Below are 23133 nucleotides of genomic sequence, written 5' to 3'. Positions count from 1 at the left end.
TTCTGCAGCACTCAAGATTCCTAAGAGCACAGTGGCCTCCATAATCCTTAAATGGAAGAAGTTTGGGACGACCAGAACTCTTCCTAGACCTGGCCGTCCAGCCAAACTGAGCAATCGTGGGAGAAGAGCCTTGGTGAGAGAGGTAAAGAAGAACCCAAAGATCACTGTGGCTGAGCTCCAGAGATGCAGTAGGGAGATGGGAGAAAGTTCCACAAAGTCAACTATCACTGCAGCCCTCCACCAGTCGGGGCTTTATGGCAGAGTGGCCCGACGGAAGCCTCTCCTCAGTGCAAGACATATGAAAGCCCGCATAGAGTTTGCCAAAAAACACATGAAGAACTCCCAGACTATGAGAAATAAGATTCTCTGGTCTGATGAGACCAAGATTGAACTTTTTGGCGTTAATTCTAAGCGGTATGTGTGGAGAAAACCAGGCACTGCTCATCACCTGCCCAATACAATCCCAACAGTGAAACATGGTGGTGGCAGCATCATGCTATGGGGGTGTTTTTCAGCTGCAGGGACAGGACGACTGGTTGCAATTGAAGGAAAGATGAATGCAGCCAAGTACAGAGATATCCTGGAAGAAAACCTCTTCCAGAGTGCTCTGGACCTCAGACTGGGCCGAAGGTTCACCTTCTAACAAGACAATGACCTTAAGCACACAGCTAAAATAACAAAGGAGTGGCTTCGGAACAACTCTGTGACCATTCTTGACTGGCCCAGCCAGAGCCCCGACCTAAACCCAATTGAGCATCTCTGGAGAGACCTGAAAATGGCTGTCCACCAACGTTCACCATCCAACCTGACAGAACTGGAGAGGATCTGCAAGGAAGAATGGCAGAGGATCCCCAAATCCAGGTGTGAAAAGCTTGTTGCATCATTCCCAAGAAGACTCGTGGCTGTACTAGCTCAAAAGGGTGCTTCTACTCAATACTGAGCAAAGGGTCTGAATACTTATGACCATGTGATATTTCAGTTTTTCTTTTTTAATAAATTTGCACAAATTTCTACTTTTCTGTCAAGATGGGGTGCTGAGTGTACATTAATGAGAAATAAAATGAACTTTTTTGATTTTAGAAAATGGCTGCAATGAAACAAAGAGTGAAAAATTTAAAGGGTCTGAATACTTTCCGTACCCACTGTATATCTCTGCCGCATAAAAGCTGCTTACTGAAGCAGAATAATGAAAGGAAGTAGGTCACTGACTCAGGGAATTATCTTCTAAAAGCCTGTGTTCTAGACTAATTAGGTGACAGTCCGCACGCCTGACTGCTGAAGGTGGGAGAGCATGTGTGTCCAGCTTGTGGAAATGAAAACATGCTGTACCACTGAGGGTGCCACACCTGGCCAATTCTTGGCAGTTATGCCCCTACGGTCTTGCTGCAGAGCGACAAACATATAGTACTCCTCTTTTGACATTTGACTGATTTATTGTTATGTACAGCTTAACATGTAGAACTGTGCGGATATAGGATCAGCCCAATTACCCACACATATAACAGACCCTTCTGACAGCAGATTCAGCGGATTTCCAACCACATTCATCAATGAGGGAGCTGCTGCAAGCTCTCACCTGTGTTCAAAGGAGAGTGCTGCCAGGACAATAAGCTAATACAGTATGAGGAATGTACCACTGGGTATGTCCAGTACTAAGAGACAGTTCAGGGTGATGCCACCAACCGCAGAGTCACTGAATGCATATCATGACGCTGTTGTAGACTGGAAACATAAAACTGACTGAAAAGACGACAAGCAGTTTTCAACATTATTGCTCTGACATAATCTTAGAGTAAAACTTGTGGTCCACCAAGTGATGACTTCTGGACTTGATATTGGACCTTCCTTTCCTTCCCGTGAAGGGACAGACATTCTCCATGGCTACATAGAACAGTTTCTCTGTATCATTTGATAACTGTGCTGACTATACTGTCCTATCAGATGACACACACTCTTACATTCTAGTTGAGAGCTTCTATAACTCTACATTTTACAGTAACACTCATCTAATTTCCTGTCTTGTGTTATCTTTCATATTGGAGAAGACTCTTCAACTACCTAAACAAAAACCTGCATCCATTTCTGTCCATCAAAGCTATGGATCGACAGAAGAAGTATGTAAACATGTACAACATCCAGTCCTGTCATTATACATACAAAGAAGCAAGCAGGGATTTGGGATATAGCCTTTTTATTCAGAGAAGAAAATATGAACGAATGGGTGACAAATTCTACATTTAATTATTCAATGTATCGTATCATAAAAACAAAAACAACTACAAAATAATACAAAACACACTTACCATGGGACTTTGAGAAATAAAAGGTCTTACCTATACCTATACCTTACCTATCCAGAAAAAACAATAGCACATATTTAAGTAAAATAACAAATATCTTAAACTAATGATAAAAAAAAAAAACATTAATCTAAACAAAAGGAGTAAAACTATGTATGTGACTGGAAGCTTATTTATAAGTGTTTTTTTTTTTTATTGTTGGTTATTATAAAGGCTTTTTTATTATTTTATTAAAAGATATGCCAGTTATGTTCTAACCCTATTAATCATTCATTTCTCCTGATGTTATCCTGGACTGTTAAAAGTATGATAACAATAATAAAAGTATAAACATCTTTGTAGTCCAAATCGTTGAATCTGACCCAGCCTAGAAATGCAGAACCGTTCTGTTAGGAAATATATTATAAAAACGGTTTTAAAAAAAAAAAAAACGACTTATAACCAGTTCCACAGATTAGTTTTGAGATTTAACACTCAAACATATTTGAGAATAATATGTTTGAGTGTTAAATCAAGGTAGGTAGGTAGGTATATACTTTATTAATCCCCCGAGGGGAATTTTCTTTTTTTTTTTTTTTTTTTTAATTTCCCCTCGGGGATTAATAAAGTATATACCTACCTACCTACCTACCTATTAGTTTTGAGATTTAACACTCAAACATATTTGAGAATAATTGAAAAATTATATATATATATGTGTGTATATATGTATAATACGGGGACACGCGTGGCCCCGCCCCCAACCTCCGTTACGTCGTAGTCATGGAGAATGCGTCCTTCTCTCGTCCAATCAGAAGCGGCGCTGGGGCCATGTGTGTATTGTTTAAACTGCTCAAATCGGCCGGAGTTCCCAGACCGACAAAACTTCCACCAAACCGAGTGATGGCGGACGCCGCGTCTGTTAGCCCAGCAGCCAGAGATGAAAGCACAGACACCGGGCCTAGTTTCGCCTCTCGTCCACCGAAAGAAGATTACGACCTCGCTAAGGATCAAGAAAACTGGATGCCCGGAGATCGCCGGCATCCCGAACTCGGACCCGGCGTAGAGGACGCAACACCGGGACGCGAGTGTCAGCGGAGGTTCGACGAGGACTTGTCATCCCTGGACCCTGAAGAGGTCGAGAGCCGCCTGGAGAGAACTCGCCGGGAGTTTTACAACCGTAGAAAGATTATCATAAAAAATCTACCCTCCGACGTTAGCAACCAGGTATGAGTAAATCTTCTCGCTCGCTACGAGTTTAATTGTTCGCTGATTTGATTGATTGATTGATTGATTGATTGACAGGAGCCCGTTGGCTAATGTTAGCCTAGCTCCTGCCATGCTACCAATGTTAGCCTGCTAGCCTTTTTTTTTTTTTTTTTTTTTTTTAAACTTTTGCTTGATGTTTTGATTTATAACACCCGCAACTGGTTTAAAAGTCAACACGAAGTTCACCGGTGACCCCCCCCCCCCCTCCTCCTCCCTCAAACGAGTTGACATCGATCCATTGGTTTGGTTGTTGGTTAAATAAACACGACTTGGCGTTAGCTTGCCAGGTGGTCAGATAACTGTCAATAATGGTCATCCGTGGCCCGCACGAGCTGCCAAGTCCGGCGCTTTTGTTGGGAAAACAATTCACTAACTTTTGACAATGCTTAGTTTTTTTTAATTTTTAATTTTATTTTATCTGCTGGTGATTCCGACCTGGGACGGGGGTTACAGGTGCATAGTTGCTTTTTTTTTTTTTTTTTCCAATCAGCCCATCTGTTGTTAAAGCTGGCGTGTTGCTTGTATCAGCCTGCCTGTGATTTTTCTTTCTTTTTTTTTTTTTTTTTACTCATGATGCTACACTTTTTTTGGAACGTGCCTGACTCGTGGGGAGCGGTGGGCCTGCGGGCGGTACCATTGTTCACACAGGGAGGGAGGGAGGGGGGGGGGCAGGATAGTGTGTGTGTGTGTGTGGGGGGGGGGGGGGTGGATTTCGAGATGTGAGTTGCAATATAACAAAAGGTGGAAGGCGTGGTGGACACAAAAAAACGTTTCAGAAAATGCTAGACAGCATCGCCATTCGTTTGTGAATGGGCAAAAGCAGCAGCAGAACAATTTCTCCTACAACAATGAGTTGTTCACCTCTTGTCACCTCCACCACCACCTCCTCCACCTCCACCACAGGTGCACTTGGCGCTAGTTTCCTGGTGGACATGAATGAGTCAATCGCCAAAAATCTGCAATTAGGCAATCTTCCTCTGCTGCATGTTTTATGCATCTAAATTGAAATAACTGGGTGTGATTATTGTCTCTTCTTATTTGCAGGAGGTCCATGAGCTGTTGGGCAGCTATGACTTGAAGTACTGCTTTGTGGACAAATACAAGGGCACAGGTTGGTCCAACTGCTTGTCCGTCGCGTTAAGACATTCGTATCTGCTTTTGGCAATATATCTCGGTTCATTTTTAAAGGCAAAAAAAATAAAATAAAAATGATGGCCACAGCCATCTTTATAAACCTCACAATTTTTTTTATTAGAATATGTTAAATAAAGGCGACAAAAGGGACAAAATGTTTCTGAAGCGGACATATTTAGCATAACATTTAAATTTGCACCTTCAGTAAAGACTTTGTTCAGATGTGCAGTGTGCTGCTGCGTTTTGACAGTCGTGCAGTTACTGATCCGTTTTGTTGACAAATGGTGGAACTCGCTTGTCACGGTGTCCCATCACACTGTTATCGGTTCAAGTGAAGCAAGACCATCCGTTTCCTTGTGTATATACAACCGTATGCCGCTCGGTGATCTTAATCCAAGATAATTACTTGTTTTGCTCGAAGGTTCAGTGCGTAAAAGATTAACTTGCCTTTGAATTTACGTTACAACAAATGAAACTAAACGTGGGCTTGGAATATGGCATGTGAAACGGCCCAGCAATCTTTCACTAGAAAGTGGCTGATAATAATAGGCCATAAAATTGTATGAGCCACATGGTAAATTCAGGGTACGCCTGGTATCTACCAAGCTGTTGTGGCAGAAAACCAATGGAATTTATGGGCTTTTATTTTATTTTTATTTTTTTTCACACAACATCTCGGCTGATTTAGAGAGAGAGAGAGAGAGAGAGAGAAAAAAAAAGAGTAACAACTTTAAAAAAAAAAAAAATAAAAAAAAAAAAAAATTGTGGCTGTCAAACCCTAACTGCAAATAAACATTTCTAGCCCAACTGCTTCGCTTTAAAAACATGGTAAACAGGATGTTGGCTTGACATGGAGCAACGCACTTCGGGGCTCCAGTATACTTGTCCATACTGTAACAACAGTCTGTCACATTGATGGACAGCGAGTGATATTAAAACTTGTACAGGTGTAGATGTGACTTAATGCCATCAGTGATGCTCAGGGCCGATGAAATGCCTTTGACTCCTGTCAGTTACTATAACAACCATTGCAGTTTCAGTAAGGGTAAAGCTTCACTGGCATAAAAAGGCGTGTGCTGACATTGTGCCACCAGCGTCGCCTTTCATCATACCCGCAAAAGGAGAAACGCTGTCAAACTCGAAGTTTGCTGCTCGAGACCTGCTGAGGATCAAAATGGATCTTTGTTGTAATGCAGACTCCCTGGCTTTACCTCAAAGTTTGTGTTTCTCTCTCTTCTCCCACCTCTGTCCCCCCCCGTCCCGTCTCCCGTCCCCCCCGTCACTCTCAGCATTTGTGACACTGCTCAACGGGGAACAGGCGCAGTGTGCCATCAAAGAGTTCCACCAGCATGCTCTGCGAGACCGGGAGATCTCTGTGCAGCTGCAGCCGACGGACGCCCTGCTGTGCATCGCCAACTTGCCCCGTGCCTTCACCCAGCAGCAGTTTGAGGAGCTGGTGCGACCCTTCGGTAACCTGGAGCGCTGCTTCCTGGTTTACAGCGCCGCCACGGGACATTCCAAGGGCTACGGCTTTGTGGAGTACATGAAGAAGGACTCGGCGGCCAGGGCCAAGTCGGAGCTCTTGGGGAAGCAGCTGGGTTCCCGCATGCTGTACGTCCACTGGACCGAGGTGGGATCCCTGACGTACCCGCTGCTTCACTCCAAGTGCCTGTGCGTGGACCGCTTGCCCCCGAGCCTGCTGACAGCCCAAGACCTCCGGACCCATGCCCTGGCTGACACCCATACCCCAGTCTTCTGCCAGGTTCGAATTTACTTTACACAAACACGCAAGCGCGCCGCTTCTTGACAAATCACCGATTTCGGAAGAATGCATCATCTCGATTGTATTTTAAACCTGGAATAATGACTGTAACCTCGCACTTGGCTTCCCCAGTTATATTTTCTGGTGGTTCCTTTGTGTAGCTACTGTTGATTTATGCAGTGCGAGGCCACATTAACAAAACCGTTGAGAGCTTTTGGAGCTCAGTGACAGTTAAGTGCTTGCCATGTGGTTCAGAAAGTTGTAAAACAAAGCCTGAAGGTGTCGGGGTGGATTTTTAGGGACGCGGCGCAGGCAGTAGGAGTCGCTTTTGTGAAACCGTGTTCCCCATTTGATCTTTCAGTACCTTTCACCCTTGCCCCAGTTTTCATGTGGCCACTCAAAGTTTCTATAGCAATAGCAAATGCTGGTTTCTATGGCGATGACCACCTGACTCCCCCAGGTGGTGTCATTCAGCAGGCTTTTCTGGAATGAGAGAGAGGGGTGTCTTTTTAGCACGACTCGCACAGTCGTTCTTTTCTGCTTGTTCCAGGTTGTTGTTTTTTTGGCTTGCCGTGATGATTAAGGACTGTGTGATAATTTAAGGGAAACAGTTTTGTTTGTGTTTGTGTGTGTGCTAGTTTAAACAAGATACAACTGGTTTGTTTGGTGTTGTGAAATCTGGTGGTAATAAATCACGCGGTCACATCCAGATGGTGAGTAGATGTCCTTCAAAAGGAAATTTTAAAGCTATACAGTCAGAAGAAGAGTATTTATCTGTTTGGATTTTACAGAGTTTTCAGACTTGTTCTGGAACGTCAATGACGTGAATTAAATGCAGTAGGTGGTTTGCCAAACCCCAAGTGAGTCTCGAATTAACGGTGGATTGTTTTAAATTCTAAAAACGGTTCTCTGGTCAATGTTATTCTTTAATACGAGGCTGATACACGAGAGAGGCTGGCGACGCTGCAAAACTGGCCACCTGGAAAGGTAGTCGCAATGTTATCAATTCACAAACTTTTTAATGAAGTTTGAAAGGCCTGTCGCAATTATTACATAATCATTTCATGAGAAATTTCATAATCCATCGCTGTTTCCACGTCATTTTCCACCATTTAAGGTTTGACCGTCGCTCCTTTTAATGATGTCATCGTATTACGTCCCCTTTTTTGCTTTGATTTAATGGCACAGGATTGAAGAATTAATGCCACCGATTGGTTATCTCGAAGCACCTAACTTCCAATATTCAATTGACCACATTTCTATAAACATGTATTGACTTAAACATCGAGGATTAAACTCTTCTTCTTCATAAAGTGTATTATTACTCTATGATTAGGCTTAGACTATAATGGTGACATAAAATGAACAGAAAAAGACAATCAAGTTGTTAATCGCTATTATATGCATGACAATTAATTGTCAACTAAAATTAATAATCGAGACAAACCTTCATTCTCGTACATTTTAAGGGTTTTACAGGACATTTTCAAATAAAATGTCTTTTAGATATTGCACCAAAATATGTGCTGAACATTGAGGGTGCAAAAAAAACACAAAAAAAACAGTCCCTCTAGTCTGCACTTTGTATATATTGTATTTATTGGCAGCTGATTTTTGGCACATTATGTCTGTTAAATTGGAACGCCGGTGTTTATTTCTCTCTAGTTGGCTCAGGGACAGGATGGAAGTTTCCGGCGTTTTGCAGTGCTGGAGTTTGCCACTGCAGATATGGCTGAGGAGGCACAGCGACTCACAGATGGCAAGCTGCTGGGCGGGACACACATCAGGGTGTCCTTCTGTGCCCCGGGCCCTCCGGGAAGAAGCATGTTGGCTGCTCTGATCGCTGCGCAAACCATGGTATTAACGTAAAACCAAGACACCGTCTTCAAATTTCGAAAGTCACCACTTGGTTTGTCTGTTGTGCTGAATCCTTGTCTTGTGGGTCCTCCTTTTCAAGGCTGTAAACAGAGGTAAGGGTCTCCTCCCCGATCCCACAGCCATGCAGATACTTACAGGCCTCAATAACCCCGCCACCCTCAAGATGCTGCTCAACCCACTGTCACAGGGACACAAACAAGGTGAGGGGGCTCTTGATTAAACGGTTTACTTCTCAAATTCATCCCGGTGCTGTGGATCCTGATGTTGTCTCCGTGCAGGCCTCCTGGGGGCAGCCCCCGCCATGCCGCTGCTGGCCAACCCCGCTCTGTCCGCCGCCCTGCTCCAGCTGCTCCTTCAGAACCAGGCCAAGGCCCAGCAGGTACCACCCCCTCTCAGCCTCGGCTCTGATGTGCTCCCGCTTGCTGTTCCTTCAGCCTTGTTTTTGATCCTTCCTCATTCATCCTCTGCCACCCATGTTGACTTTCACCCCCCCACTCTGTTCTGTCCTTCTTCACCATTAGCAAGCCTTTCTGGGAAATCATCTTCTGTGGGCTCAGGTGCTGCATAGTAAAGAAAACCCTCTAGTGTCTTGTGTGAGTGATAATGTGGTTTTGTGTTTGGCTATCAGTGTATATGTGTGTGTGTGTGTGTGTGTGTGCGCGGTGGCGGTGAAGCTAGATGGATTCTGGTCTTTTTTTACGTGACTGGTGATAGAAAACTTGCGTTGCCTCGGTGGGTAAGCGCCCGCAACGAAAGCGTGAGATTTTTGTGCGTGTGGTGTTCTTTTGAGTGGTGCCGAGTCTTGTGCAGTCGGTGTACTCCTCCATTGTGTGCCAAAACTGTAAATGCCCAGGACATGATTTCAGATGCGGTGAGTAGACCTCGGTGCTCATTAAGTCTGCTCGTGTGGCTCCGATCGCGGCTGGAGTGAAGTCGCCCGGCTGCGTGACCCTCTTGCGACACTGACCTCTGCTGCCTCTCTCTCCTTTGCCCAGCAGGCTGGACTGATTGCGGAGAATCCTCTGGCTGCTCTGCCTGTCCAGCAGGGAGTCCATCTGCTCGGAGACCTACCCCAAGGTTTGCATCCGTCGGCTCCAGCCGACGCTCCTTGAGCCACAAATTGCATGTTTTCCGCTTCGCTTCCGATGATAAACATCCATATCCCACCTTTGCCTGTCAATCATCAAGCTTCCCACGCTTCACACTGTTGGTCATAAAATGTTGCCGCTAGATGAGGCTTACTATTATGGAGTACATTTACAAAGCTCTAAAATGCTCATGAACGTACATGGTTCAGCATGTTTTTACTTGTAAGTTCAAGAAAAAGCCCCATGTCATCTGCAAATTTGTGTTATATTTGTAATCCGCGATAATGCCTTTAATTGCGATAGGTGGCGTAGTCCCAGGGCTGGGTCTCCAGACTGATCCTCTGCCCCCACTGAAGCCAATGCCACTCGGCAGAGCCTTGGCGAGGGAGCAGGAGTCGCCCACATCAGCGTGCACCTTCTCCCAGACTTCCTCTCCCACCCTACAGGGCATCTCCATGCCCCTGATGGGTGGCATGATGGGGGCAGATGGCCTCACAGCACAAGGGGTGAGTTCCTGAGTAATATGCCTTCAGATATTCATATCAGGTTTTTTTTGCTGAGGGGGAGGAGAAAAATGTTTACTTTTTTTATTTTTATTTATTTATTTTTTTTCTTCTTCTTCTTTTTTTCCCCTACCTGACAGGTATCAATACTTGGAGATCCTCCAAAAGATGGGAACCTTCCTCAGAGTGGCTTCCTCAATGTCAACAATGTGTTCCCCTCAGGTGAGGTGTATTTTTATTTTTAATTTTTTTTTGCACAGTGTGGTTCAGTTTGTCCTACTTTACAGTCTGTTCTTGTTTGCCGCATCAACTCAGATGTTAAGGTAAATATATCTAGCACCTATAATATCTGTCGGTCCTCCCTGTTCTCCAGGAGGAAGCTGCAGGCCCCACCCTTATAGGAAGAGACCTACACTGAGTAATGTATCCAACCAGCACACACACCAGAGCATACAACCAAACTACAGCCTCCGTTACCAGGACTCCTACAGCCCTGAGTATCCTCCTCGGCACCAGGTAACCTCCCAATTCTACTAGTTACTGCTTTGCTCGTTGAATTTAAGATATAGTACCTGACCGCTCATTTAGTAGGAAATAAGATGTGATGGATTCTGATTACCCATATGGTGTTTCCCCTCAGGATCCCCTGGTCCACTTATATGAACAGCAGGAGAACCTTGATTCTGGGGCGTTGGCTGGATTTGGTCAGCAGGTAACATTAACAGTAACATTCAGCCACCGGCTGATTTTCTTCTGGACCATCAACTATCAAAAAAATACAAAAAGCGACTCCCAGTCCGAGGTAACGCAGTTTGTGAACACGTCTGTCCCCGCAGCTCTCTCGTGACCTCGACTACAGCGAGAGGTTTTCCCATTACAGTTACCCTTCCAGCCCCCCCCTGTCCTCGTACTTCAGCTCGGGGCCTGAGGGCTCCATTAACGGGAGCCTCCCTACCACCCAGCTCAACAGGGTAAGCCTCAAGCTTTTGGATTGATTAGGATTATCGATTTAATTGTCAGTGCAAGAACATCAAGGTAGCAGCACTGGAAGAGATCAAAAGCGGAGGGTTAGGTTCCAAGGATAAGCCAATGTTCAATATTTAATGGTCTGCTGCAAGTGCCTGTGCAGAAGCAGTCTTGGGTCACTCAGAGTTGCATGTTTGTCCTCAGGCTGTGGGGATGCCTCCTGTGAGCCACACTGCCAACTACCCCCCAGGCCTGGGGAATGTTATGAAGGTAATTTAAGAGACTTTTCTTGTTTTCTTTGGTGTCTAAACTTCATTTCATACACTTCTTTTTTTTTTTTTCCTCTCTCTCTAAACCAACCATCTTCAAGTCCTAATTTATTTCTCTTTTGTGGCGATTGCAGACACCCATCGGTAGCCACAAGCGCGTGTTCTCCCGGCTGATTCCATCTCCGGAGCCGAGCCCTGAAGGTGGCTACGTGGGCCAGCACTCCCAAGGCCTCGGCGGTCACTACGCAGACTCCTACCTGAAGCGTAAGCGTATATTCTGAATACAGCTGAATGCCTCTTGCTGTAGCCATTCGAGTAGCCATTCGACAGCCAGGACATGGCGGCATCTCCTCCAGAGAACTTTACAGCATGGTGGTATTTTGGATTTGTCTCCCGTGTACTCCTGTGGGTGACCCCTGGAGGGCGCCCAGTAGTGCAGCCTGTTGCTGTCTGGACAGTAGTGTCACTCCATGGGAGTTTTTGGTGGTTGTTTTTTTCTTTTCTTTTGTGTGCGTGTGTGTGTGTGTGTGTGTGTGTGTGTGTGTATGATTTTTACCGTATTTGTAAATTCAGTTTTTACTTCTTTTTTTTATTTATTTGCTTTTTAATTTCCTGTTAAAACTTGTACAGTGAGGAAAAAAATGGTTAAATAGGAAATGAAGTCTTTTCTTTAAAACAAAACAAAAAACTTTTTTTTTTTTTTTTTTTTAAATATTATTCCTTTGTTGAGTGTGGTGTGTCAGCAGATCTACAGATAGTTTGGCCAGTTTTCAATGGCAGCTTATAGGCTGCTTTTTCTAGTTGTTGACATCTCACTGAAGTGATGTTGTCCGCAATTGCAGGCAAAGGGACTCGCGTAGTACAAAAACAAGCTTTACTTCAAGGGCTCCACTTTTTAAAACGGCCTTCCTAATGCCGTGTAAAAAAAATGATTTAGTTTGTTTAACAAGATGGTGTTCTTGTGTTGTGAACTTGTTCGTTTTCCCCTTCACACCACAGGGTTGTGTATTTTGCTGTATAACTATATCTGGATTCAGGTGTTTTTTCCTCAGTGGTTAACATGCAGCTTTCCATCCACCAATGATAGTTGTGTGTACCTGCTTATGTGTTAATGAGGTGAAGCTTCTTACCATTCTGGGATATTTTTCTGGAGCCTTAACTTTTCCACGTCGTTTGTCTTTTTTTTTTTTTTTTTTTTTTTCTCCCCCCTTTGGGATCCACACCCTCCAGCCTGTTCCCGGAGTCACTGGTTGTCGAGTGATGCACTCGGAGGGCACAGGTCACGATCCTAATCTATCTCGCCTGTCATAAGATGCCATTTCAAGTCTCCTCTTCACTCAATATGTCCAGGAGTTGAATCATTTCTGTGTTGATGTCAGTTCTGTTTTGCCAAGTTGTATTTTGAATGTCTTTACCACACCTCGACGGTCGAGCTGGGTGGGTGGGGCGGTGGACGGGCGCTGCGTGCCATCACTCGAGCTGCCAGCAGATGGGTGAATACCGGGGACGTTTGCGATCGCACCTCGGCGAGAGGTTCGGCACTTGGTTGCATTAGTCTTTTTTTATTTTTTTTTATTTTTATTTTTTTAGAAAAGTGCATGGCAGCTGGAATGATCGACGCAGCCTGTGTTCAAAGTTTTTCAGTAATGGTGGGAGTTAAGTCTGTCTGCGGAGAAGCTAATGGAAGCAAGTGGCAGGTGATTGGTCAGTGACATGACTGTCCTTGTATTTCTCTTTTTTTTTTTTTTTTTTTTTTTGAATAATTATCTGGTTGACAGTTTGATTGTGAAAACCCATTACCTCTGACTTCTGCTAGGAAATGCAGCTACACTTGAGCCTTAACGGTGTTTTCCGTGACATCATCCTGCCCTGTGTTGGCTTCCATCTACATTTACCATTTATGTGTTATTTGCTGTGTAAATAGTTAAAGCTTGATCAGGTTGTTGGTTTTTTTTGTGTTTTTTTTTCCTTCCGAGTCAAAAACTTTTGTTTTCTTAAATCATACCTGCCTCTGGTCTGATGTTTTGAATGATATTTGCTGCTCATTGTGTTGTTGTTGTTGTTTTGTTGTTGTTTTTTCCTGTATGTTTGACAGCTGATGTGGCACCACAGCAGATTTCTCATGTTGTGTATGGACCAAGAGATGCAGCTGTACTGTATGCGCATCATTCATTTTGATTGATTCGAATTTAACTGCTACCCTCTCATCTGTACCACCATGATTGTTTCTGTGTGTGTGTGTGCGTGTGCGTGCGTGCGCGTGTGATGTGCACAAGTAAATGTTATTTAAACTCATCTTGTTTTTTCGCAACTCATTTTTCAAATAGTCAAGATGGAGACTGGTTGATATTTGTATTTGAAACATTTTAATTAAAAAAAAAAAAAAAAAAAAATCTTGATTCTGACACGGAACGTTGCAAACGTTTTGCCACGACTTCAAGATACATTCAACACTCATTTTGTTCTTTTGATTTTTAGTTATGATGGTAACTTTTAAAAGATTTGTTTAATTGGACTTTAAAACCCAGAAAACTTGATTGCAGGATGCAAAAAAAGAAGAAAAAAAAAAGGCATTTGCTTATTTTTCCGTTTATATGTTTGTCAACAAGTGTCGACGCATTCATTTCATTGACCCAATCTGCACTTAAAAATTAAGAATTAGTGTTTATAGCACAATTTTTTTTTTTTTTTTTATTGTCCTGCCTTTCCGAACCAGTCCAGTTGAAGTTTACATCCGTGTTCGTCAAGAACGGACTCGTAATATATGCGGTGAAGACTGGAGGCTTCATTAGGTGTTCACGTGTTTGGCCAATAAAGCTGTTTGACAGTAGATAATGCTACAAATATAGATGTTGCTGCAAAGAAGCTACAGATTATAAGATTTCCCCGTCTGTTATGGTGAATAGAGTTTTTGTACAACGTTTTGATGCTGTAGTGAAGTTGACCTTTTTGGATATAAAATATCATCAATGCATCATGTTATCCCATTAGACATTTGTGTGACATGCTGCGATAATTAGCGTATGAATTCTTGAGTCATGGCCACAAACATGATTTGTGTGGTCAGAGATATTTGACCTTTGACCCTCAAAGTCCAGTTGGTTTAGCCTTCTGTCTGATTTAATGTTTGTGTCACATTGGAAGAGATTCCCCTCGAGGCATTCCTGAGATACCGCATTCACGATATTGGACAGCCAGATGGGATTAACATGGGGTCACAGTGACCTCTGACCCTTTTGACCACCAAAAAAATCAGCACTCGGAAGACATCCTTTCAGGGATCAAATGTCAAGGTGACTGTCCTACCCGTAAGTGTGATACTTCAGGAATGCCAGGAGGGAATTTATTTAAAGTTTGGCACAAGTATCCACTTGGACTCGAGGATTAAGTGAACAGAGTTTGGTGTTCACAGGTCAGAGGTCAAGGTCAGTATGACCTGCTGTTCTTGTGAATGGCATATCTCAACATTCGCTTTGACTCAAAGGTGAACTGATGAGAATATATCCAAAAGGTCATTACTGTGACATCATGTTCTGCAGAAACACTTTTCTGGCCGTGATTCAACACCATAACGGAAGAACAGAAGAGGAGATTGTGAACATATTTCACATTTATGTCAGATGGAGAGTTATTGACACTCCTGGGTGCTCAGAAACTGAGGTGATTTTATGGCTCTTCTGTGCGGTCAGGATTGAAGTTGTGTGTGAATCATCTGCATTTTTTTTTTTTTGAATTTGCAGCTTCTTTGCACAACATCTTTTGGACAGATATGGATGTGAAGCTACAACTTGAGTGGTTAGCGGAGGCATACAACCGCGAGGCGGTAATTCTAGTTTAGCCTTATTATGGTAATATGGAAGTAATGAACCAGAAGTTCCTCCTCTCAATCAACAATGCTTGCACGCACAGCCCGTTGATGTTTTGCTTTATTGGTTCATTAATCGTAACTAAGTTGGTGCTTCTGCACACTTGCAGACAGAGATTTTGAGGAACAGATGTGCCAGACAGAAAGTATGAAGTACTTGCACCAAATCTGCTGCTAATAAAGCTCCTGGATGTAAACCTCTCTGTAAAATCTCTTCTTTCTTTGCCCAATATGGAGGAAAAAAAAAAAAAGGCTTATGACTTCAAACAGCTGTGTGATGTAGCTACACAGTGCTTAATAATTGATAACCAAACCTGCCTGCTGCTGAGGCGTTTTTGCTCTTTTGCCGTGTACGTCATCTACAACATGTTATCGGGCAGATGTCGGGGGGGGGGGGGGTTTCTAATAGGCTCTATCGGTGCTGTATTGCTGTGAATGTGCCCTGTATGAATGTTAAGCAGGTTGCTGCCAAGAGGATAATTTGTGCTCCCTGGATGGATAATTGTTTAACAACTAACTCGGTTATCAGACATAATGGCTGATGACAGGTTCCTGAAAATAAATAACGACCAAAATCAATTCCACTCTGATTAGACAACCTGATGACATTCAGATTTAATTAAAAAAAAAAAATAAAAAAAAAAACATAAATAAAAAAAAAATAAAAAAAGACAAAGAACTGACTTGAAATGTCAGTCATGTTGTTACTGGCCCGCTATTTTCAGCATACTCCGAGAGTGATGGCAGGTCAATAGCGATCTTAACAGGCAGAAAGAGCTTAACATCCGCCCGGATGATTGGATGCGTGGCGGTTCTGAGCCTTTTGCGTTGAAGTAACTCACCCTTCAGACTGAGGTGCGAAGGGGCAAGAGGTATTCCCCGTCCTCTCAGCAGCCGTCAAGATGAAAGGTTTTGATTAGCTCGTATTCTTGTGGTCCCACTGAGCCTGGAGGAGCAGAGCTGCTGATGGAGCTTTCCCCTGACGGGCAAAAACACAACTGGTTATAAAGCTCCTTTTATTTAACATCATATTGTTTATGACATTTCTGACAGAGGAAGAGAGGGGGGGGGGTAATTTATGTTCAGCTCTGTCATGGCAGGTCACTTAAGAAATAAGTCTGAGGGAGAAATATTCCTGTTTTCACCATCAGTCTGAAAAGGACAATGAAAATGAGAACATTGCGAGGGAACGATGCGTTTTTTTGGGGGTTTTTTTTCAGACCGACTGGCATTATTAATGTGTTTTTTTCCAGCCACTGGGTTTATTTCTGTAATATTTATCCATAATGCTTCTGGCACCCCTAAATTGCGTTTCTCATACCTGCAGCCAGTCTACCCAGAGTTCTCAGGGGGATCCACCGAGGCTTGGTGGACGCTGTGTCAGACACATTTAGATTTCTGCCTTTCATATTTCCACCCACACAGTTACCCTGCACAGTTGCTGGTGAATGCTGCTGAAACCTGCGATTTTTTTTTTTTTTTTTTTTTTTTTTTTTTTTCTTCCCCAAATACAGAGAGGAAGGAGGCAGAGCTCTGAAGACAGATCAGTGCAGCATCATTTATCGCAAATTACAAGCGTGAAAATAAAGGAAAAGTTTGATTTCCCGTGCTTTTATGTGCGCTGCAACACTGAAAATGTAGTGGCTTTATCGCCAACGCGCGATGAATTGAAATGAGTGTATCTTTAATATGCACCTCGTATATGCTTGTAATCGACATGTAAAACACGCACACACAAAATTAACATGTGCAATGATTATTTCCGCTTTATTTCAGCACACCGGCAACAAAGTGTAACCAAATAGGGTATGTCACAAGAGCTGTTTATAGCAGGATTAGTCATAGAAAACAACCCACTCCCCCCCCCCCCTCTGACAAACAGTCTATAAAACAGAAGAACATATCGGCAGACCAGGAGAAAGCTACTCGTCTGCCTTTTTCCTTGGTTCACAGGGGAGGAAAGCTACTCAGTTTGAACGGTAACCCCTGATTATACACCCAAACAAGATTATCGTATAGCAGGGATTTAAATTCCCAAGCCCGACCACGAACCTTTATCCCCTCTGAAATAAGCTTGAGTATTGTTACACTCTTCATTTTCATCTTTTCCCACTCGATCCTCTGTGTAACTGTATATCACTGTGGCACCACAAAATTAGATAACCACGTCTGGTTATAGACAATAAAAGCAATGTTCCCAGTGCAGTGCTATTGTCGCGTAACAACACATTAGATTTGGAAAAAAAAAAAAAAAAGATTTTCCAAAACAAATTGCTTTATTCTTTCTTTCTTTCTTTTTTTTTTTTTTAACGTATAGTGGGTCTTATTTTTTGGGGCTCGAGATACTTCAGACTTTAATTCAAACATTGGCTGTGACTTTACAAGAAACCTGATTTAAACTGTTTTTTAAGCAGTCTTTCCATCACTCAGAAAAAAAAAAAAAAATCTAATTTCTTCAAGAAGTATCTCGTCCTCCTTATTTATTGACTCATATGCACTGCCCCATATTGTCCTCCTCGACATTAATGGGCTACACTTTTATCTTGAAGCACAGTTTTCATTCCTCTTATTCTTGTGCTGCCATTAAGTCTCGAAAATTTTCATGATGACATTTCAAGGTATTGCGAGAATGCCGTATCTCAGACCACCGCTGTCTTTATTTTTGATCTAATAAATTTGTATTTTTCCATTTAACTCTGCATGTTGCTATGCTGTCAATATAAAAAAAAAATACCCAGTGCAACAGCAAGAATACATACATTTATTTATATTTTCCTAATTCAAAAACAGCACTTAAAGGCATAATGTGATATTTGAAATAATGTGATATTGTAACCTGCTAAACTGACCTTTTGATACAAAGACTGACAGCAGATAATGAATAAATGGATGTCTTCTGGTGCCATTAAAGGCTTGTTCTGGCCAATTGTTAAACAATTCTTTTTATCTATAATTCACATTCTTCGACAGTTGTTCCTGCTCTAACAAAATACATTTCACACTAATGACTGTAAAGTGCATTTAAGGAACATGTGTGGAACTGAAGTATAACCACATGGTCTTCCTGGCAGTTAGAGATGGGAATCAAGTGTCATTACAGCTCCACAATGTCATTCGCAGAAGTTCTTAGTAGCTCTGAAATCTAAGTTATTGAGGTCTCACTGGTACCCAGCTTGTCACTAAAGTCAAAACACTGCCTCGCCTTCTGGATGCATGTTTAAACCTTTTCCTCCTCTGCCCTCAGCTGGATGCACATTTCAGAGAGATCTCATTGGTTTTTGGAGGAAAACAGGAAGTGAGAATGAGGTGAAAGGTCTTGGCTGGCGCTGCAGCTCGTGTACACATTGCAGACTCTTGTCTTGCCTTGTGAATGATTGTGGGTTTTTTTTGGTTTTTTTCACGTTTGTAGGATTTCTGCAGCTTTACTCCAACATTAGCTTTGAATCAGCGCGAGTCTTTACACACGCATGCAGCAATGGGTAGGAGGACAGTCCTCCTCCACCGCTGCACCTCCACAGACAAAGAAAAAGACAATCGGAGGTTATTTCAGGAATCCTTTTCAACACTTAATATAAATGACCAGATAGCCTGCTGAAATACACGTCACGGCAGCTCAACCACATCCAAGCAAGCCTATATTTCCTCCTCTCTTGCTTCCTCACGTGCGTCCACATTCTAGCACGTTTCCATTTAGTTTTCCTCATCCTACATATGTGTAAAACAAAAACTTGGACACGTACATGCAGACACACACGTACACAGTAGCTGCCAGACTATTACTCACCGTCAGGAAAGGGGCATGGATTAATATTTCATGGCCCTCCTCTGGCTGAAAGCGGATACATTTCCCAGCATTCCCTGATGCCCAATGTGGAGACTCCATGAGGCCCAGAGGCCAGACAGGCTGATGATGGTCTTTCTGCTGGACATGCAGAGCTCTCTTGCCTGCTGTAATTGGCCCTTAGCTGTGGTGGAGAAATTGTCCTGAAGTTCAGTTTAACGTCATTTCTGCATGTATACATATTCTAACCAACGTTAAAATCAAAACAGGAAGAAGGCATTACAGGCAGTACTTTTCCACAGCCTGCACAACCATCTCTTCCACATGTACTGAGTAAGTAAGACTGCTTGGCATTTCAATTATTCCTCACAATATGAATATATAACATGGAAAGCCATTTGGCGAGGTTGGTCATAATAAATCAGATGCTCACTAAATGAAGTGTGCAGCTGACTCAAGCTTGTGGGGAATTATTTTTTTTCCACACCACAATGGAGCGGTCCAGTCTGCACTGCGGTCTGCGGTCATTTAGTCATCCACTTCATCCCCCCCTTCATTACATTTTTTTCTTTTAAATTCAGGGGGTAATGAAAAAAAAATGGATAATGATTCGGCATAGTCCCATTTTCATGCCATCAAGGGGTACTTCTTTTCCTTTTAATTCCATTATATATTCAAATATTAGTAGTTATACAGTATACGTCATATTAAATATGCTCCGAAAGATGTTTCTGGACTAGCTAAAATTTGTTGCAGATGAAGTTGAATAAAAATGTGCTGTCATGCCACAGAAAAATATTACCAGTCACTCATGACCATGGTATTTAGTTATTGAAAAAAATGTTTTGGTCAGGGTTTTGTACAGAAGAATGTCATGTGGCCAAAAGCCCAGGAATTAATAATGGTCAAACAGCACCGTATATGGACATTTTTCTTTCATATTTGGTCAAGGTCTTCGAGATGAAATGAAAACAAGTTTATTTTTTTCAGTAAGCAGCAATTTTTTCAAAGGACTTCTTCGTCTTTGTGGGCTCATTTGCATTCCGATGAAGCAACTGAATCATATGTTTCATTGAGCTGAAATTGCTCTTCAGAGAGGAATTCCTGACAGGGCAGTTCAGCTGAAAATTCACATCAAATTTCTTCAGGCCTTAGAAACAATACTCTTAATTTGTGATTGGGATAAACAGTCTGGAGTTGCTGTTTTAGTGTCTTCCTGAAGTTTTCCGCCGCCCAAAATAGCCTTTTATTTATTGTTTGATCAGCTTCAAATAGGAAAAGACAGCTATTTTCTCGTACAGTGTTCTTGCTGCATCCAGTTACAGCCAGCTTTCTCGTTTTTTTTTCCTATTCATTTTTAAGGACATACACTACAACTGACAATTTTCTCTCAAGGAAACGGTATTGAATGTACTTTAGAGCAGCTGCCCGAGGAGATAGTGTTCATTCAGAGTTGAAATTCAATTGCAGATTTATTGTGTTGTTGCAGCGATGCAGAGTAAGAAAAATCACATTTGATCTCATAAAGCTGAGCATGTAAACTTAAAGCTAGGCTACAGACAGACATGTATGATCTGTATGATGTCTGAAGAAAAAATATAAATCCTGCTTTCAGAGTTGTCACCTATCTCAAGGTAAAACATTTTTCATCTTTAAGCTTGATGAATTGTAAATGTGTCTGAATGGTTTCATCTTCCATACCTCAGACATCTTTTGTCTGGAAATCCACAGTGAAGGTTTCTGACTGTATTCAACATGCAAGCTGTCGTTTCTTTAAATATTCCTCAAAACTATCCATCTAGGATGTTTTTGACCTGCACATCAGACATCCATATCGCTGACGCTAAAGATTACATTTGCAAAAAGCAGCTCCAAAACCTCAGCCAACTTGCATGTTCGGCCTTCAATATTTAACCCATTTTAAAAATGCAACAAGTAAAGAAGCAAATTCGGTTGTGCGTGTTTTGTTTAGCTGAGAAAACACTTCTAAAATTAGACCTGCCCTGGCTTTAAAGACAAAGACAAAATGATTTCTTCTTTCTTTTCTTTCCTTCTGTAGGTTCATCAGCCAAGTTTCTGCAGCTCAGCTCCAGTTTTAATGTTACAACCACAATTTTTCAAAAATAAATTAAATCTGTGTCAAAGTGTGTTCATTCCCAGGACAGTGCAGGCTCAATCAGATGAAATTATAATTCAGTCCTGAAATACTCAGGGATGACAATCAAGAATCAGGTACAAAGGCTGCACATTCACATATGAGTTTACTATTGAATGCGCCCCTACAACTTACACAAAATATTTATATGTGCTACTTTTCAAACAATGTTTCTTGAACCTCTGCACACTTTTCAGTCACTTCAATCAGATGATCTGCAACAGCTTAACGTCTGTAATCTTTACCATCAAATCGCCGCATTGTTTGTGTTTCATTTCTTCCACTGTGTGTCCCTGTTCTGTCTGTTTACCTGCTGTATATTGGTTTGAAGATTAAGATCGCAGCTCAAAGCAATACTTCGTCACATCAAACACAGAAAACAGAAAATGCACCATGTTTTTCTTCCTTCCTGCATGTGCTGAAACACAAGTTCAGTCATGATTTAAGTTCGACACAGGCAGAAAAGCTAAGAGAGACAAAGCTTGTGGACAAGAGGAGAACAACTCCCCAGGGTGTCAATCTATTTCCAAAGTCTGTAATTAGAGTATAGATAGAAAACAGACTAAACGTCTATAACCGTGTTCATTGCTCTGTGAGGCTGCAATGCTCATTACAGAAAACAAAATTGTTGGTTTAGTGGTTTAGACCAAGTGTCTCTTTATGGTCATGCACTTGTTTATCCAAAAACCAGAAGATTTATGACAGATGTAGCTTTAATGCCACAATATAGGAAATACTTTGACTTTTCAGGGAGAAGGAGACTAAAAAGCTGATTTGTGTTTATAGTAAATCTTCTGACATGCCTTGCATTTTTTTCTGGTCACGTCCTTCCCTTCCGTTTCAATCTATCAGAGTGGAGGCGTCCCCTTTAAGGGGAAACGAGGGAATGCTTTCAGGGAACCCCAAGGAAAAAGTGGACGTTTAGGTAATTCTTAATGGCACCACTTATCCAATACAGCTTTTTCCCTTGCTAGATAGCATGCCACACATGGAGGAAAGCAGCAGTGGGAGGGATAGACCGCCAACAGGACTCTATGTAGTCCCTCACTGTGGCTTTATCAAAGTTAATACCATCTGCAGAGACGTCTCTTTTATTCTGTTAACATACTTTTGATGCATGCCCATAAGTCTTAACCAAAATACTTTGGATGTACCCTTGTATGTCCAGACATGTTTTTTGAGCATTTGAGTGCATTTTGGTACAGAGATGTTCCAGTTAATAGTTGTCAGTACCACCAGTTACATCATTCAGAGCGTCACTCCTGAGAGCTTGCAGGCTGCACTGGCAGGAAAAGAAGAGCAGCGTCAACTTTCACAAGCTTGCGGTACATCCAGAAACATCCGTCTGTCTAATTTTTAGCTTCTTATCTGTGTCAGGGTCACCAGTGGCAACAAGCAAAGCAGGCCAGATGTCCTGTTTCCCAGCAGCCTCCTCCAGATCTTTTTATGGGAATCTTGGGAATAAGACCTGGAGGTCAGCTGAGGCTGAAGCTCAATCATGAGCCCTGCCAGAGGAGTTCTTCCTGCACCACCAAGAAGAAATATCTGGGAAGCAAAGCACTGTCGTGACTGAATACCTGAACTTTTATTTTGACAGGTGCTCCATCCTGTGCAATAGGCAAATGTGAGGGCTTTGCCATTCATTTTAAACTGGAACTGTTATTCAGTAAAGAAACATGACCTCACGTGTACACACACTCAAATTCAGCTGCAAAACCACAGTAAAAGGTTGACATAATCTAAATAAACCAATGATGCCTGATCTAATTGCCACTGAACTAAACATTGTAGACCACAGCTGAAACTCATTTACACTTTGACTCAGGTGTTTGATATCTGTAATCAAGGACGAGCATTGTGGTTCACTGGAGGCTAAATCCTGTCAAACTAACATCCAAAAACAAGAGAAACAATACAACAGACTGCATTTTTGGAAAGTGTTAGAAGGATTCATTCTCAATCAAAATTTCATCCAGTCTTGGAAGGTATAATCAATTTCAGACTCGGATTAAACACATGACTACAGTAAACATATTGTCTGTCCTTAATTAGTCAAAGTTACTCTGGTGCACTATATTTCAAGCCACTACACTGTAAAATACTGTTGATTCACTTAGAAATGTGAGGCTACTTTGAGTAAAAAAATGTTGAACGGTAAACCATTGTCTCACTTTGGCTGACTTA

General features: G+C 42.3%; 1 protein-coding gene across 2 annotated transcripts; it reads left to right on the top strand.

Moving 5' to 3' along the window:
* Window positions 1-3182: 3182 nt before the first annotated feature.
* raver1 (ribonucleoprotein, PTB-binding 1) lies at window positions 3183-22706 on the top strand. Of its 2 annotated transcripts, none has more exons than XM_069148839.1 (15): window positions 3183-3506; window positions 4593-4659; window positions 5972-6444; window positions 8110-8301; window positions 8402-8522; window positions 8601-8701; window positions 9318-9399; window positions 9714-9916; window positions 10054-10135; window positions 10287-10429; window positions 10554-10625; window positions 10750-10884; window positions 11084-11149; window positions 11283-11412; window positions 22327-22706. In XM_069148839.1, the coding sequence occupies exons 1-15, from the start codon at window positions 3183-3185 to the stop codon at window positions 22449-22451; spliced, it is 2316 nt and encodes a 771-aa protein (XP_069004940.1). In that variant the 3' UTR covers window positions 22452-22706. The 2 variants fall into 2 exon arrangements, with proteins under 2 accessions (XP_069004940.1, XP_069004941.1); XM_069148840.1 differs by lacking the exon at window positions 22327-22706 and adding an exon at window positions 8844-8915 and having other exon boundaries at window positions 9321-9399; window positions 11283-11777.
* Window positions 22707-23133: the final 427 nt, after the last annotated feature.

This window comes from Embiotoca jacksoni, unplaced genomic scaffold, assembly GCF_022577435.1.
Source record: "Embiotoca jacksoni isolate LCO1_2020_lvr unplaced genomic scaffold, fEmbJac1.0.p SCAF_15, whole genome shotgun sequence".
Classification (NCBI taxonomy): Eukaryota; Metazoa; Chordata; class Actinopteri; family Embiotocidae; genus Embiotoca; species Embiotoca jacksoni.
This window is presented reverse-complemented; position numbering and strand designations above follow the sequence as displayed.

Excerpts from the sequence above, each read along its gene's own strand:
- raver1 (XM_069148839.1), top strand. The coding sequence starts at position 3,183 with ATGGCGGACGCCGCGTCTGTTAGCCCAGCAGCCAGAGATGAAAGCACA. Across the intron at positions 3,507-4,592 it reads CCTCCGACGTTAGCAACCAG|GAGGTCCATGAGCTGTTGGG; the intron begins GTATGAGTAAAT and ends TCTTATTTGCAG. Across the intron at positions 9,917-10,053 it reads ATGGCCTCACAGCACAAGGG|GTATCAATACTTGGAGATCC; the intron begins GTGAGTTCCTGA and ends CCTACCTGACAG.